Source organism: Xenopus laevis, chromosome 7L, assembly GCF_017654675.1.
Source record: "Xenopus laevis strain J_2021 chromosome 7L, Xenopus_laevis_v10.1, whole genome shotgun sequence".
In the NCBI taxonomy this organism is placed as follows: Eukaryota; Metazoa; Chordata; class Amphibia; order Anura; family Pipidae; genus Xenopus; species Xenopus laevis.
Window position 1 is genome coordinate 3809798 of NC_054383.1, and position 15736 is coordinate 3825533.

Below are 15736 nucleotides of genomic sequence, written 5' to 3' on the forward strand. Positions count from 1 at the left end.
CTTCAAACAGCAATGTACAAGGTACAGCAGACAGGCTAATATTCAATATATCTCAAAGTTACAGCAACAATAGAATTGGGGAATAGTTACCACTCTCACTGGGCACTATCCCTCTGGTGAAGCACTAAGGCATGGGTTTCTCAGTCTGGGGTCTTGTATCTTGGAACCAGACTTGGTCCTCACCTCACCTCACTGTATTCAGCCTGGGGTCTTTCGTCTTGGTATCCTATCTGGTCCTCAACTCACCCACTGTAGTCCCTGCTCTAGTGGTTCAAATACCATGGGGTCCTACCCCCACTATTTCTCCTCGTTGGAGCCACATCTGCTCACTAGCTACCCTGTGCTGACTCTCACTCCTAGAGTGACTATTACTGTATTCATTATCACTAACTCACACTTAACTAACTTCACTGGCAGACCTGGACCTGTAGTAGCTCTCAGTGAGGCAAAGTCCCAGGACAGACCCAGACCGCATGGTGCTAAACACCTTTATATTGACAAACAGTTCCATCTAGCGGACAATCTCCGTGAACTTATGTGGACCCAGCAAGGGACATAGCTGCCTGAGTTAACTAAACGGCCCTTAGGTGTCCAAATACTACAGGGGAACTGCCTGAGTAATTTATCCCAAATCTCCGGGTCCCTACAGGTATTCCCTGTACTAAGCACAATTCAGCAGGAACAACTAGTTTGGCACATTTGTAATCTGTACAGGGAAGAACCATTAAACAATCCTGTCTATCTTGTTTGACCCATAACAGCAGAAATAAGAGAGTGAGCAGTGATAGCCAATTCATATGCAAATAACAGGGTAATATCTTCTGATACATAATTACTATATAAGTGTGGCCTTTCCCCGCCCAGCAGCCTGACTATATGGCAGTTGTGTAAGGTGTAGGCAGTCAGAAGTGCACTGGGATCAACAGCAAGGTAGGTCCCCTTTCCTATTAAATTTTAATTCAGAAATCCATTCACCCGTGTTGATACTGACCCCTTATTCTTTCTGAAACAGATTTAGGGGCAGATTTATTTTTAGTCGGTTCCAGTAGGACTCCCACTACTTTGATCTATTTTGTGATTTATCAAAAATTAGGGATGCACCGAATCCAGGATTCGGTCAGAATTTGGCCTTTTTCAGCAGGATTCGGATTCGGCCGAATCCCTCTGCCCAGCCGAACCGAATCCTAATTTGCATATGCAAATTAGGGGTGGGGAGGGAAATCCCATAACTTTTTGTCACAAAACTAGGAAGTAAAAAATGTTTTCCCCTTCCCACCCGAAATTTGCATATGCAAATTAGGATTTGGATTCGGTTCGGTATTCGGCCAAATCTTTCAAGAAGGATTCGGGGGTTCGGCCGAATCCAAAATAGTGGATTCGGTGCATCCCTATCAAAAATGTTCAGACTGATACATTTACCAAGTATATCTGTGTCAATTTCCCAGCTGAGAGCAGAGATTTCTGAGTGTTAGCGCTCAGTGCAGTTCAGTGGTGGAGCCGGGCACTATCACCCATTCAAATCCTTAAAAAAATGTTTATCTTCAAAAAAAAAAAAAGAAAAGAAAAAAGACAGAACTCCAGACAAAATATTTGTGTTTTGGGGCCCAAATTAAAATAGATATTGGGATTAATAAGAAATACTGTAGTTTGCATTATAAATAAAAGCACCCTCTTTTTTATATTTTTTAGATGTTGGAGATTTTGGGGTTAATTCTGCTCATATCAAAGTGTGTGCAAGGTAAGCACCTGCAGAGATACAATTGGGGAGGCATTTCTCAATTTAAAAATTTGAGGATTTTTTTTGTATTTTTAAATATTTTTTTTAAATATAAATTTAAATTAACTGTTAATATGATATAGAGAGGGATATTCTGAGACAATTTGTAATTGGTTTTCATTTTTATTATTTGTGGGTTTTGAGTTATTTAGCTTTTTATTCAGCAGCTCTCCAGTTTGCAATTTCAGCCATGTGGTTGCTAGGGTCGAAATTCCCCTAGCAACCATGCATTGATTTGAATAAGAGACTGGATTATGAATAGGAGAGGCCTGAATAGAATATAGAATAGTAATAAAAAGTAGCAATAACAATACATTTATAGCTTTACAGAGCATTTGTTTTTTAGATGGGGTCAGTGACCCCCATTCGAAAGCTGGAAACATTCAGAAGAAGGCAAAGAGTTCAAAAACTATAAAAAAAAAAAAAAAAAAAAAGAAACAAAGAAGTCCAATTGAAAAGTTGCTTAGAACTAGCCATAAACTAAAAATCAAGGCCAAAAACAGAATCTCAGACTTCAAGTTTTCTTACATGGAATTTTTTAAAGGTTTAACAATCCAAAATTATTGCAAATTCTAATAAAAAAAAATTAGCAGATGAATTTTCAATTTCAAATTTCATTTGTTTGTTTTTTTAATTTTTAACAGGCAAATTTGTAAAAATGAACTGAACACGAATGAATGCAAGCGACTTTTCCTGATTCTATTCTAGTGTGATTTCTTTATGTATTTTTGGCTGATTTTAGGAATGGGGGGACTCTATGAAGTGTGTGCACTGTAGAGAGGGGAAAAACTTTGAATTTCAAGCTATTTTTTGTGTACTTCGACTAGGGAATAGTCATACTTCTATTCGAATTTGAAAAACTTCGAAATTCGAAGATCGAATTTTTTTGAAGTACTGTCTCTTTAAAAATTCGAGTTCGACCATTCTCCAACTAAAACCTGTCGAATTGCTGTTTAAGCCTATGGGGGACCTCCTACAACCCTTATGGAGGCAATTGGGGGAGTTTGGGGGATTGAAGTTCGAAGTTAAAAAACTTCGAATCAAAGTACGATCAAAGTATGATTCGAAGTAGGCTGAATTCGGCCAACTTCGACCCCAAAAAAACTTTGACCTCCATTCGATTGGTCTTTTTGAATTCGAAGTTCGAAGTTTTTTAACTTCGACCGTCGACCTTTGGTAAATAGCATATTTATCAAGGGCCGAATTTCGAATTGAAAAAACGTCGAAATTCGAATTCAAAAAGACCAACCGAAATTAAGTTGAAGTTTTTTGGTCGAATAGGTCCATATTCTGACGAATTTGAATCATACGAATCGAAGGAATAGCGAATCGATCGAATTCGGTTCGAAGTTTTTCCCCAAAAAACCTTTGATTTTTCAAAGTCCAACAATTGACTCCAAGTAGGTTCTAGGAGGTCCCCCATAGGCTAAAACAGCAATTCGACAGGTTGTAGATGGCGAATGGTCGAAGTTGAATTTTTAAGGAGACAGTACATAATAAACTTCGATATTCGAATTTTCAAATTTTTTTCAAAATCAAATCCAAATTGGAATATTCCCTAATCGAAGAACACAAAAAATAGCTCAAAATTCGAATTTTTTTCATTTGAAAATTCACCTGGACCTTTGATAAATCTGCCCCATAAGGTCCTGAAAGTGGAAGGGCAAGTTGTACTGTAGGTGCTTAAAAAAGTCCAAATAAATATTTGGTATAACTGAGCCCTCCGGTCTCTCCGTCTGATTGGCTCATTCTGGCGGCTGTAGGGCTTAAAGGGAAAGGGCATCGTTATCATCATCAGCAATTTAGTTCCCCTATGAAGTGTTTAAATAGTGCGAGAACTGGTGGGACAGGCCGGAGCAGCCCACGTTCCTCTGTCTCTTGTTTATTCATCATTTTGGTCTCACTTGCAGGAGGCAATGTTTGCTATGACAGGCTTGGGTGCTTCTCTGACGAGGCTCCATGGGGCGGCACCCTCCAGAGACCAATTGCAAGACTGCCGGACTCCCCAGAACACATTAATACTCGTTTCCTTTTATTCACCAGGGATAATCCTGACACATTCCAGGTAAATTCTCCTGGCAGTGATGCTTGTACCTACCTAACCTGTAATCCTTCCATTTTATTTTATTCATTCAAGAGGTATATCCCCTTTAAATTAACTGTTAGTATGATGTAGAGAGGGATATTCTGAGACAATTTGCAATTGTTTTTCATTTTTTATTATTTGTAATTTTTGACTTATTTAGCTTTTTATTCAGCAGCTCTTCAGTTTGCGATTTCAGCCATCTGGTTGCTAGGGTCCGAATTCCCCTAGCAACCATGCATTGATTTGAATAAGAGACTGGAATATGAATAGGAGAGGCCTGAATAGAAAGATGAGGAATAAAAAGTAGCAATAACAATAAATAATTAACCTTACAGAGCATTTGTTTTGTTTTATAGATGGGGTCAGTGACCCCCATTTGAAATCTGGAAAGAGTCAGAAGAAGAAGGCAAATAGATCAAAAACCTATAAAAAATAAATAATGAAGACCAATTGAAAGTTGCTTAGAATTAGCCATTCTATAACATACTAAAGATTAACTTAAAGGTGAACCAGGACCTTGTTTCCTTCATGCATAAAATGAATGTATCAGTCCGTATCCATTAGGGGTGCACTGAATACACTACTTAGGATCCAAATCCTAATTTGCATATTCAAATTAGGGTCAGGAAAGGAAAAAGTGGAAACATTTCTTTACTTTCTTGTTTTGTGATGAAAAGCCAAGTGATTTCCCTTCGTGTCCCTTATTTACATATGCAAATTAGGATTTGGTTTGGCCAGGCACAAGGATTCAGCCGAATCCGAATGCTAATGAAAAAGACCGAAATATGGCCGAATCCTGAACTGAATCCTGGATTCAGTGCATCCATAGTATACATTCAAGCACAGGATACACAGTAGATAACAGATAAGTACTATTATAGTTTATATAAACACGCTGCTGTGTAGCCATGGGGGCAGCCATTCAAGCACAGGATACACAGTAGATACCAGATAAGTACTACTATAGTTTATATAAACAAGCTGCTGTGTAGCCATGGGGGCAGCCATTCAAGCACAGGATACACAGTAGATAACAGATAAGTACTACTATAGTTTATATAAACAAGCTGCTGTGTAGCCATGGGGGCAGCCATTCAAGCACAGGATACACAGTAGATAACAGATAAATACTACTATAGTTTATATAAACAAGCTGCTGTGTAGCCATGGGGGCAGCCATTCAAGCACAGGATACACAGTAGATAACAGATAAATACTACTATAGTTTATATAAACAAGCTGCTGTGTAGCTATGGGGGCAGCCATTCAAGCACAGGATACACAGTAGATAACAGATAAGTACTACTATAGTTTATATAAACAAGCTGCTGTGTAGCCATGGGGGCAGCCATTCAAGCACAGGATACACAGTAGATAACAGATAAATACTACTATAGTTTATATAAACAAGCTGCTGTGTAGCCATGGGGGCAGCCATTCAAGCACAGAACACACAGTAGATAACAGATAAGTACTACTATAGTTTATATAAACAAGCTGCTGTGTAGCCATGGGGGCAGCCATTCAAGCACAGGATACACAGTAGATAACAGATAAGTACTACTATAGTTTATATAAACAAGCTGCTGTGTAGCCATGGGGGCAGCCATTCAAGCACAGGATACACAGTAGATAACAGATAAGTACTACTATAGTTTATATAAACAAGCTGCTGTGTAGCCATGGGGGCAGCCATTCAAGCTTGCTGGCCGGGTTGCCTGGGGTGCCCGGCTGAGATTGGCCGGTACTGGGCACAGGTTAAATAGTGGATAACAGATAAAGTCCAACTGTGGCACAACATTAGCACAGTGAAACCTAGTGCACATCTGTATGGTGGTGAGACTGCTGGTGGGGGGGCATGACAGTTTGTGGGCGGGGCATGATGGCTGATTGGCACCTGATATGTAAATATTACACTCTGTGCATTACAGGAGATCAAGGCTTTAAACCCCAGTGCAATTTCCACATCGAATTTTAAGGCCTCCAGGAAAACGCGTTTCATTATCCACGGATTCATTGAACGCGGAACTGATACGTGGCTGACCCACATGTGTGCGGTATGTTTCACCGCTATTCACTAACCCCATTCACTATTAACATTTATATATAAATCACGGGGGGGTCATAATTGCTAAATAATGGAATAAAGCACAACGTTTGTTCTTGGACCTGTGAACCCGCCGTGCCCCAAACGGTTAAATGTTTGTTTCTTGGTTCCCCAGAATTTGCTGCAAGTGGAAGACGTGAACTGTTTGTGCGTCGATTGGGCCGGGGGGTCCTACGCTCTTTTTTCACAAGCAGCAAACAACGTGCGGGTGGTGGGGGCCGAGGTGGCCCATTTTATCCAGTTGCTGTCGGTATGTTACTGAACCCCCAAAATCTTTCTTTTTCCATCTGACTTGAAGCAAAAATCTCTGGCACTGGAGCCGCTACAGACTGACAGTTGGGGTCGCCATCAAGCAAGTGTTGCAGTCAGTGGCCCCATGGAGGGCCCTTAGTGAATGGACCCATAATTCCTTGCTGTGCCTCTGCATGGCTGCATATAATAAAATGGACCCATAATTCCTTGCTGTGGTTCTGCACGGCTGCTTATAATAAAATGGACCCATAATTCCTTGCTGTGGTTCTGCACGGCTGCTTATAATGAAATGGACCCATAATTCCTTGCTGTGGTTCTGCACGGCTGCATATAATAAAATGGACCCATAATTCCTTGCTGTGGCTCTCCACGGCTGCTTATAATAAAATGGACCCATAATTTCTTGCTGTGGCTCTGCATGGCTGCTTATAATAAAATGGACCCATAATTCCTTGCTGTGGCTCTGCATGGCTGCTTATAATAAAATGGACCCATAATTCCTTGCTGTGGTTCTGCACGGCTGCATATAATAAAATGGACCCATAATTCCTTGCTGTGGTTCTGCATGGCTGCTTATAATAAAATGGACCCATAATTCCTTGCTGTGGTTCTGCACGCTGCATATAATAAAATGGACCCATAATTCCTTGCTGTGGTTCTGCACGGCTGCTTATAATGAAATGGACCCATAATTCCTTGCTGTGGTTCTGCACGGCTGCATATAATAAAATGGACCCATAATTCCTTGCTGTGGCTCTGCACGGCTGCTTATAATAAAAACACATTACCATTCCAAGTATTTTCATGTTTTGTGCCAATTATGATAAAATATTGGTTCATTTTCCAACATTATTGATATTTAGTTTATTGTTGAACATTAAAGGGGAGAGAGAAGGGCAGGAAAGTGCGAGTGAGATATTTATATTGTGATATTTCCCCCCAGAATAAATATGGCTGCTCTCCTTCTGATGTGCACGTGATTGGTCACAGCCTGGGGTCTCACGCAGCAGGGGCAGTTGGGAAGAGGATACACGGAATTGCACGGATCACGGGTAAGGAAACATGTATGACACATTTATCACATGCAAATCTATAATGAATTGGATAAGTCAAAAACAATATATGCTAAATAAGATCTATACCTTTGTATTGGACATTGTAACTATGTCAAATTGCTCCATTTTACTAACTCAGAATGCAGCTTCAGCCTTGCACGTGACTCCATTGTTCTCCTTTGTTGCTGCCATCTTTCTATGTTTTCCTATAGTCCTTTCCAGTAGCACAATTCCAATACAAGTAGCCAAGAAGTCATTTTGTCCATCAGGACTCATATAATAAAAAAGTACAGTTTCAGGCTTGCACAAGACTCCATTGTTCTTATTTTAGTTCTGTCATCTTCCTGTCTTTTCCTATAGTTCTTTGCAGTAGCATAATTCCAATACAAGTAGCCAAGAAGTCATTTTGTCTATCAGGACTCATATATTAAAGAAGTGCAGTTTCAGCCTTGCACAAGACTCCATTTTTTAATATATTCTGCTATCTTCCTATCATTTCCTATAGTCCTTTGCAGTGGCATAATTCCAATACAAGTATTCAACAAGGGCATTTTGTCTATCAGGACTCATATATTAAAGAAGTGCAGTTTCAGCTTTGCACAAGACTCCATTGTTCTATATATTATTTCTGCCACCTTCCTATCTTTTCCTATAGTCCTTTGCAGTAGCATAATTCCAATACAAGTAGCCAAGAAGTCATTTTGTCTATCAGGGCTCATATATTAAAGAAGTGCAGTTTCAGCCTTGCACAAGACTCCATTGTTCTCATCTTATTTGTGCCATACTTCCTGTTATTTCCTATAGTCCTTTGCAGTAGCATAATTCCAATACAAGTAGCCAACAAGGGCATTTTGTCTATCAGGACTCATATATTAAAGAAGTGCAGTTTCAGCCTTGCACAAGACTCCTTTGTTCTTATCTTATTTCTGCCATCTTTCCTGTTATTTCCTATAGTCCTTTGCAGTAGCATAATTCCCATACAAGTAGCCAAGAAGTTGTTTTGTCTATCAGGACTCATATATTAAAGAAGTGCAGTTTCAGCCTTGCACAATACTCCATTGTTTTGATATATTCTGCTACCTTCCTATCATTTCCTGTAGTCCTTTACAGTAGCATAATTCCAATACAAGTTGCCAAGAAGTCATTTTGTCTATTAGGACTCATATATTAGAGATGTGCAGTTTCAGCCTTGCACAAGACTCCATTCTTCTAATATTATTTCTGCCACCTTCCTATTATTTCCTATAGTCCTTTGCAGTAGAATAATTCCAAAACAAGGGTCTTTTGTCTATCAGGACTCATATATTAAAGAAGTGCAGTTTCAGCCTTGCACAAGACTCCATTGTTCTCCTCTTATTTCTGCCATCTTTCCTGTTATTTCCTATAGTCCTTTGCAGTAGAATAATTCCAATACAAGGACCTTTTGTCTATCAGGACTCATATATTAATGAAGTGCAAAGTGCAAACCACCAGTGCAATTTGTTTTCACCTACAATCCATGTGACCAGAGATTATTTGCCCCCAGGTCTGGATCCCGCCGGACCTTTTTTCCACAACACGCCCCCCGAAGTCAGACTTGATAAATCAGATGCTGAACTGGTGGATGTGATTCATACGGACGTGTCGCAGATCTTCCCCATAACTGGTACTGTCCATATTCTGGGAATAACAAGGCTGTTGTTTCACTGGAACCCCCTAAAACTGTTGTTGTAATTTGCAGGTTTTGGCATTGGGCAGTCGATTGGTCACCTGGATTTCTATCCCAATGGAGGGAAGGACATGCCGGGGTGTGAGAGGGGCTCTGTTTTCACATTGATGGACGTTGATCGCACTTTCAAAGGTATCAGTTGGGCTATTCTTAAAGGGACACTAAAATCAGCACAGACGTTTTGACAATTATTCCAAATTACCTTAAAAATACCCATTAACGGCTTCACCGGCTTTTGATTTACTTCACTTTGCTCTTCACAGAACTAAAAGAACTTATTTTCTGCAGCCATATTCGGAGCTATGAATTATATACGGAAAGTATTCTGACTCCTGATGCCTTCATAGGATTTCCCAGCTCTGATTATAAAGGGTTTCAAAATGTAAGTCATTAAGTCGCAGTATAAAAACGAAAGAACCCCCAAGTGCAAATGATAAGGCTGCGGAAGCTATGAGTATCATTTGTGTATTATAAAGGGATAATGTACCCCCTACTGTAAACGATAAGGATATTAGAAGTCACTGAGGGGTTGTTCTGTGACCATATAAAGGCACAAGGCTACAGGCTGAGTTATACAGGGAACTCTGAGCATCACTCATGTATTATAAGGGATAATGTACCCCCTACTGTAAATGATAAGGATATTAGAAGTCACTGAGGGGTTGTTCTGTGACCATATAAAGGCACAAGGCTGCAGGCTGAGTTATACAGGGAACTCTGAGTATCTCTCATGTATTATAAGGGATAATGTACCCCCTAGTGTAAATGATAAGGATATTAGAAGTCACTGAGGGGTTGTTCTGTGACCATATAAAGGCACAAGGCTGCAGGCTGGGTTATACTCATGCATTGCCCTGCATCATTACAGCCTGTTAACTCTTCTCCAAGGGTGAAGGATTCCCTTGTCCCAGTGGTGGTTGCCCTTTAATGGGGCACTATGCAGCAGAATTTCTGGGAACCACATTGAGTGAGCAGTCGTTTTTCTTGAATGCTGGAAATCCTGAGCCTTTTGCACGTAAGTGGCTCTTTTATATTGAACATAAACTGGAGTTTTCGGGGCCAGTGCAAGTTTCTCAAGGGAGTTGGGGCCCACAAGCAACACACAAATTCCTTTTCAGTCCAAAAACATTATATCAAAAGCACAGATATATAAGTGGAAGATATTCTTGGAAAAGGAGTAAAAAGCAGGGTTTCATACATGGTATGGTGTAATTTGCAGTTTGTCCAATAGAGGGCAGCAACCTTTTTGGTGGGTCCTGGTTAGGTTTCCCCTGGAAGGTTGTAGGAGAGGGGAAGGGAGTCTGTATAATGGGACGGAGGAATGTAAATGATTCTTTGGCCTGATACAACTTTTTGGCCAAACGTTAGGGGGGTTATTTATCAAAGGTCAACTTTTAGAGGTTTGTGAGGTTTTTTTATTCCTAGATTGAACTCACAACTCGAATGGTTTCTAATTTCTAAAAAAACCTCAAATGTAAAAAACTCGGATCTTGAACATTGTGAAGGTTACAGACATCTTCAAATGTTTCAAGGGACCTCTGCCATTGACTTCTACATGACCTGGACAGGTTTTAGCTGAAGTATTTTCATATTTCTAGCTTCAGAATATAAAACATCTAAAAAAAAACGTTAAATATGTGAGTATTTTTTTTTTAACCCAAAAATGCGAGTTTTGACTGAAAAATACAATCAAAAACTCACATTTTTGGGAAAAAAATCAACTCAGCCTCTAGTAAATAACCCCGTAGGAGTCAAGTGAATCAAATAGCAAGGCCCATGGGCTGCAGGTTGGCCTGTAAGTGTAGCAAGCTGGGAGGATAGACCTGATGTGGCTCAGAGAGGTTAGATGTGACCCCAGCATGGAGATTTGTGGGACAGTGACCCCAGCAAATACATTACCAGATAGGAAATGAGTAGGATCAGATTAGTCCTGGGAACCAAGGTGCTAAAGTGCTGCCATATGTAGGGGAGAAGGAGAGTGGGTGCATGTGTCAAGTTTTAGGTGCACCCATTTCTTTGCTTTCAGGTATCTCTACTCTGGGGCTTCATTGCTGGGGTGCAATTCTTGTTTGGCTGTGGTCAGATAGATACGGTGTCGGACTGGCCCACAGGGGTACCAGGAAAACTCAAGACCTTTTGCTTCTAACCATTTGGCTTATTTCATGGTCATTCCCTATTTCATTATGGGAACACAGATGCTCAATAATGGAAGAATGGAGTACAGTAGAATAAAGAGGTTGAGTGAGGAGAGGTGGTGTAATAGTTTGGAAAGTGGGCCCTCAGCCTAAGGTTTTCTGATGGGCCCCTGTCACACTGGATAGATAAAACACATCATTTACTCTCTCTATATAAAATGCCACCTCTGGAGTTAGGGTTGTAGGATAAACTCCCTTTCAGCTCTGCCTCTGAATATCACTGGAGTCCATGAAGGCTCTCAGTGTCGGACTGGGACATCAGTGGCCCACCCAAAAACCTTGGACCACGGGCCCAGAAAAAAAACCTTAGATCTGGGGCCCACCGGGAGTTTTTCTGGTATCCCAGTGGGCCAGTCCAACACTGGAGGCTCTACATACACTGTATTAAGTGCTGGTCCGTCTGTCCGTGTCTGTTCTTGTAGGCTGGAGATACAGGGTAACTGTCCATACCAGTGGCACTGGTTTCCTGGGATCTATACAGGTGTCTCTGCATGGGATCAGGGGAAACTCCAACAAGCAGGAGATTACCAGGTGGGTAGATCTGCACTTATAGACCCCGTGACAGTTGATCCAAAAATGATTGCCGGCTGAGTGTGGGGGTAACATGGTGGCACAAATACCCGACTGTCAGTCATAGTATCAGCTGTAAGTGGCATCACCAGGGAGATGGATCTGTGTCTCACTACCAAGGTTTAAAAATGAATTGACCATTTGATAAGTTATTTGATTGTCTACAGACAACCCTTATCATTCCCCCATATCATTCATCCACCATCAGTACTGGCTCTGAAAGATTCTTGTATTTGCCCCAATGATCGTTGTGTTGAATACAGTGTTGCCCTATTTCATGAGGGTTACGTGGGGGCACAGGTTGGTAAGTGTGGGTGTTGCATGAAATGTAGGTGTATATGGGTATGTATATAAGTGTCTATAAGTGTGTACAGTATATGGGTCTGTATATAAGTGTCTATAAGTGTGTACAGTATATGGGTCTGTATATAAGTGTCTATAAGTGTGTTAAGTATATGGGTCTGTATATAAGTGTCTATAAGTGTGTACAGTATATGGGTCTGTATATAAGTGTCTATAAGTGTGTGTGTGTGTGTGTGTGTGTATGGGTCTGAATATAAGTGTCTATAAGCATGTACAGTATATGGCTCTGTATATAAGTGTCTATAAGCATGTACAGTACATGGGTCTGTATATAAGTGTCTATAAGTGTGTGCAGTATATGGGTCTGTATATAAGTGTCTATAAGTGTGTACAGTATATGGGTCTGTATATAAGTGTCTATAAGTGTGTACAGTATATGGGTCTGTATATAAGTGTCTATAAGCGTGTACAGTATATGGCTCTGTATATAAGTGTCTATAAGTGTGTGTGTGTATGGGTCTGTATATAAGTGTTTATAAGCATGTACAGTATATGGCTCTGTATATAAGTGTCTATAAGCATGTACAGTACATGGGTCTGTATATAAGTGTCTATAAGTGTGTGCAGTATATGGGTCTGTATATAAGTGTCTATAAGTGTGTACAGTATATGGGTCTGTATATAAGTGTCTATAAGCGTGTACAGTATATGGCTCTGTATATAAGTGTCTATAAGCGTGTACAGTATATGGGTCTGTATATAAGTGTCTATAAGCGTGTACAGTATATGGCTCGTGTATAGTGTCTATAAGCGTGTACAGTATATGGCTCTGTATATAAGTGTCTATAAGCGTGTACAGTATATGGATCTGTATATAAGTGTCTATAAGTGTGTGCAGTATATGGGTCTGTATATAAGTGTCTATAAGTGTGTACAGTATATGGGTCTGTATATAAGTGTCTATAAGTGTGTGTGTGTATGGGTCTGTATATAAGTGTCTATAAGCGTGTGCAGTATATGGGTCTGTATATAAGTGTCTATAAGTGTGTACAGTATATGGGTCTGTATATAAGTGTTTATAAGCGTGTACAGTATATGGGTCTGTATATAAGTGTCTATAAGTGTGTACAGTATATGGCTCTGTATATAAGTGTCTATAAGTGTGTACAGTATATGGGTCTGTATATAAGTGTTTATAAGCGTGTACAGTATATGGCTCTGTATATAAGTGTCTATAAGTGTGTACAGTATATGGCTCTGTATATAAGTGTCTATAAGCGTGTACAGTACATGGGTCTGTATATAAGTGTCTATAAGTGTGTACGGTATATGGGTCTGTATATAAGTGTCTATAAGCGTGTACAGTATATGGGTCTGTATATAAGTGTCTATAAGTGTGTACGGTATATGGGTCTGTATATAAGTGTCTATAAGTGTGTACGGTATATGGGTCTGTATATAAGTGTCTATAAGCGTGTACAGTACATGGGTCTGTATATAAGTGTCTATAAGTGTGTACAGTATATGGGTCTATATATAAGTGTCTATAAGTGTGTACAGTATATGGGTCTGTATATAAGTGTCTATAAGTGTGTACGGTATATGGGTCTGTATATAAGTGTCTATAAGCGTGTACAGTACATGGGTCTGTATATAAGTGTCTATAAGCGTGTACAGTATATGAGTCTATATATAAGTGTCTATAAGTGTGTACAGTATATGGGTCTGTATATAAGTGTCTATAAGTGTGTACGGTATATGGGTCTGTATATAAGTGTCTATAAGCGTGTACAGTACATGGGTCTGTATATAAGTGTCTATAAGTGTGTACAGTATATGGGTCTATGTACATATTTGCACTTTGTTCCTATGCAAAGAGAAAGCCCAGACACTGATGGACAGAAAGCACCAGAAACAACTATAAAAACTAAAGATATTATTTCCATTGTCCCTAGTGGGTTCATAAAACCTGACCAGACCTACTCAGCCTTCATTGATGTCGAGACCAATGTCGGACGCCTCACAACCGTGAGCTTCACCTGGAACAAGAGTCTCATCAACCTCATTCCATTCACCTTCGGTGCCGACACTATATCCGTGCAATACGGGAAGGACGGACAGACGTATGTATCATTCACACACTGCCGGCCCCCAAATTATACAGAATAATATGCACAGTCTGGGATTCCTTATCCTTACTATATATATTAGGGATGCGCCAAATCCACTTTTTGGAATTCGCCCGAATCCTTCGTGAAAGATTTGGCTGAATATTAAACCGAATCCTGATTAGGGGCAGGAAAAGAAAGGTGGGTAAAATCGTTTCTACTTCCTTGTTTTGTGATGAAAAGTCATGTGACTTCTATTCCCACTCCTAATTTACATATGTAAATTAGGATTCGGTTCGACCAGGCACAAGGATTGGGCTGAATCTGAATCCTGTGGAAAAAGGCCGAATCCTGGCTGAATCCTGAATTCAGTGCATCCCTAATATATATATATATATATATATATATATATATATATATATATATATATATATATATATATATATATATATATATATATATATATATATATATATATATACAGTATATATATATATATATACAGTACCAGCAGGGTTATTTACCCTTTCTTCCCACTGGTTCCTGGACTGGGACTGTCCAACCCAAACCATTCCGGGTGTCTATAACCATTTCTTCCTTTTCAGGTACAATTTCTGCGGCACGGAACGCGTGAAAGCAATGGCCATTCAGAACCTGACTCCCTGTTACATCCCAGACAAGTAGACACGGTTTTGGGTTTCAGAACCACAATGACATTTTGCTTCTAATTGTGCAAATAAAAAGTATCCATCCGTTTCCTTGCCTTGATTTTCTGCTACCAACACAGCAATGTGGGGGGTTGCACCAGCGGAGCTTACACTTCTTATTGATTGCTAAACGTGATAATGTTACCCTTGTTTATTAAAGGGCACTAAATCTCATGAACAAGGGCAATATTTCACTATTTACCTACAGCTTCACACATACAGCAGCCCAATGTATATATCAAGGAATATACTGCCATTATATACAGTATATATATATATATATATATATATATATATATATATATATATATATATATATATAATTAAATAGTATATAAAAAGCTTAAATAACCAGCCCAAGACTCTGCCCCATGAGAAGTAGCAGTGGAAGGCGAATAGCTTGATACAAACCCTCTGCTATCAAATCAATAGATGAAGAGGATCATTTTCAATAAATATTTATTGTGTAACTATGATTTAAATGTATTTCCCTTTCCAACACAGAATAAGGTTCTTTTCAGCCAATAAGATGAAGAAGAACTATTACAGAGCCAATCAAAATTAAACACCGCCTGATTTCCTCCCCACCCCTTGTTATACATTTATCATAGAAGTACAGGAACCAGTACAGGAATAGGACCTGTTATCCAGAATGCTCTGGACCTGGGGTTTTCCGGAAAAAGGATCTTTACATAATTTGGGTGTCCATACCTTAAATCTGCTAAAACTAATTTAAATATTAAATAAACCCAATAGGCTGGTTTTGCCTCCAATAAGGATTAATTATATCTTAGTTGGGATCAAGTACAAGCGACTGTTTTATTATTACACAGAAAAAGGAAACAACAGGTATTGGATCTGTTAACCG

At 39.6% G+C, this 15736-nt stretch overlaps 1 protein-coding gene across 1 annotated transcript; it reads left to right on the top strand.

The window, feature by feature from the left end:
- Window positions 1-874: 874 nt before the first annotated feature.
- On the top strand, window positions 875-14917 carry pnlip.L (pancreatic lipase L homeolog). Its single transcript, XM_041570145.1, has 13 exons — window positions 875-930; window positions 1690-1738; window positions 3688-3842; window positions 5795-5920; window positions 6086-6220; window positions 7166-7274; window positions 8803-8922; window positions 8998-9117; window positions 9249-9367; window positions 9874-10000; window positions 11603-11711; window positions 14009-14176; window positions 14767-14917. The coding sequence occupies exons 2-13, from the start codon at window positions 1690-1692 to the stop codon at window positions 14843-14845; spliced, it is 1416 nt and encodes a 471-aa protein (XP_041426079.1). The 5' UTR covers window positions 875-930; the 3' UTR covers window positions 14846-14917.
- The last annotated feature ends 819 nt before the right edge of the window (window positions 14918-15736 follow it).

Coding starts and splice junctions, on each gene's coding strand:
- pnlip.L (XM_041570145.1), top strand. CDS start 1,690: ATGTTGGAGATTTTGGGGTTAATTCTGCTCATATCAAAGTGTGTGCAA. Junction 9,368..9,873: donor ATTATAAAGGGTTTCAAAAT/GTAAGTCATTAA, acceptor CTCTTCTCCAAG/GGTGAAGGATTCCCTTGTCC. Junction 14,177..14,766: donor TACGGGAAGGACGGACAGAC/GTATGTATCATT, acceptor CTTCCTTTTCAG/GTACAATTTCTGCGGCACGG.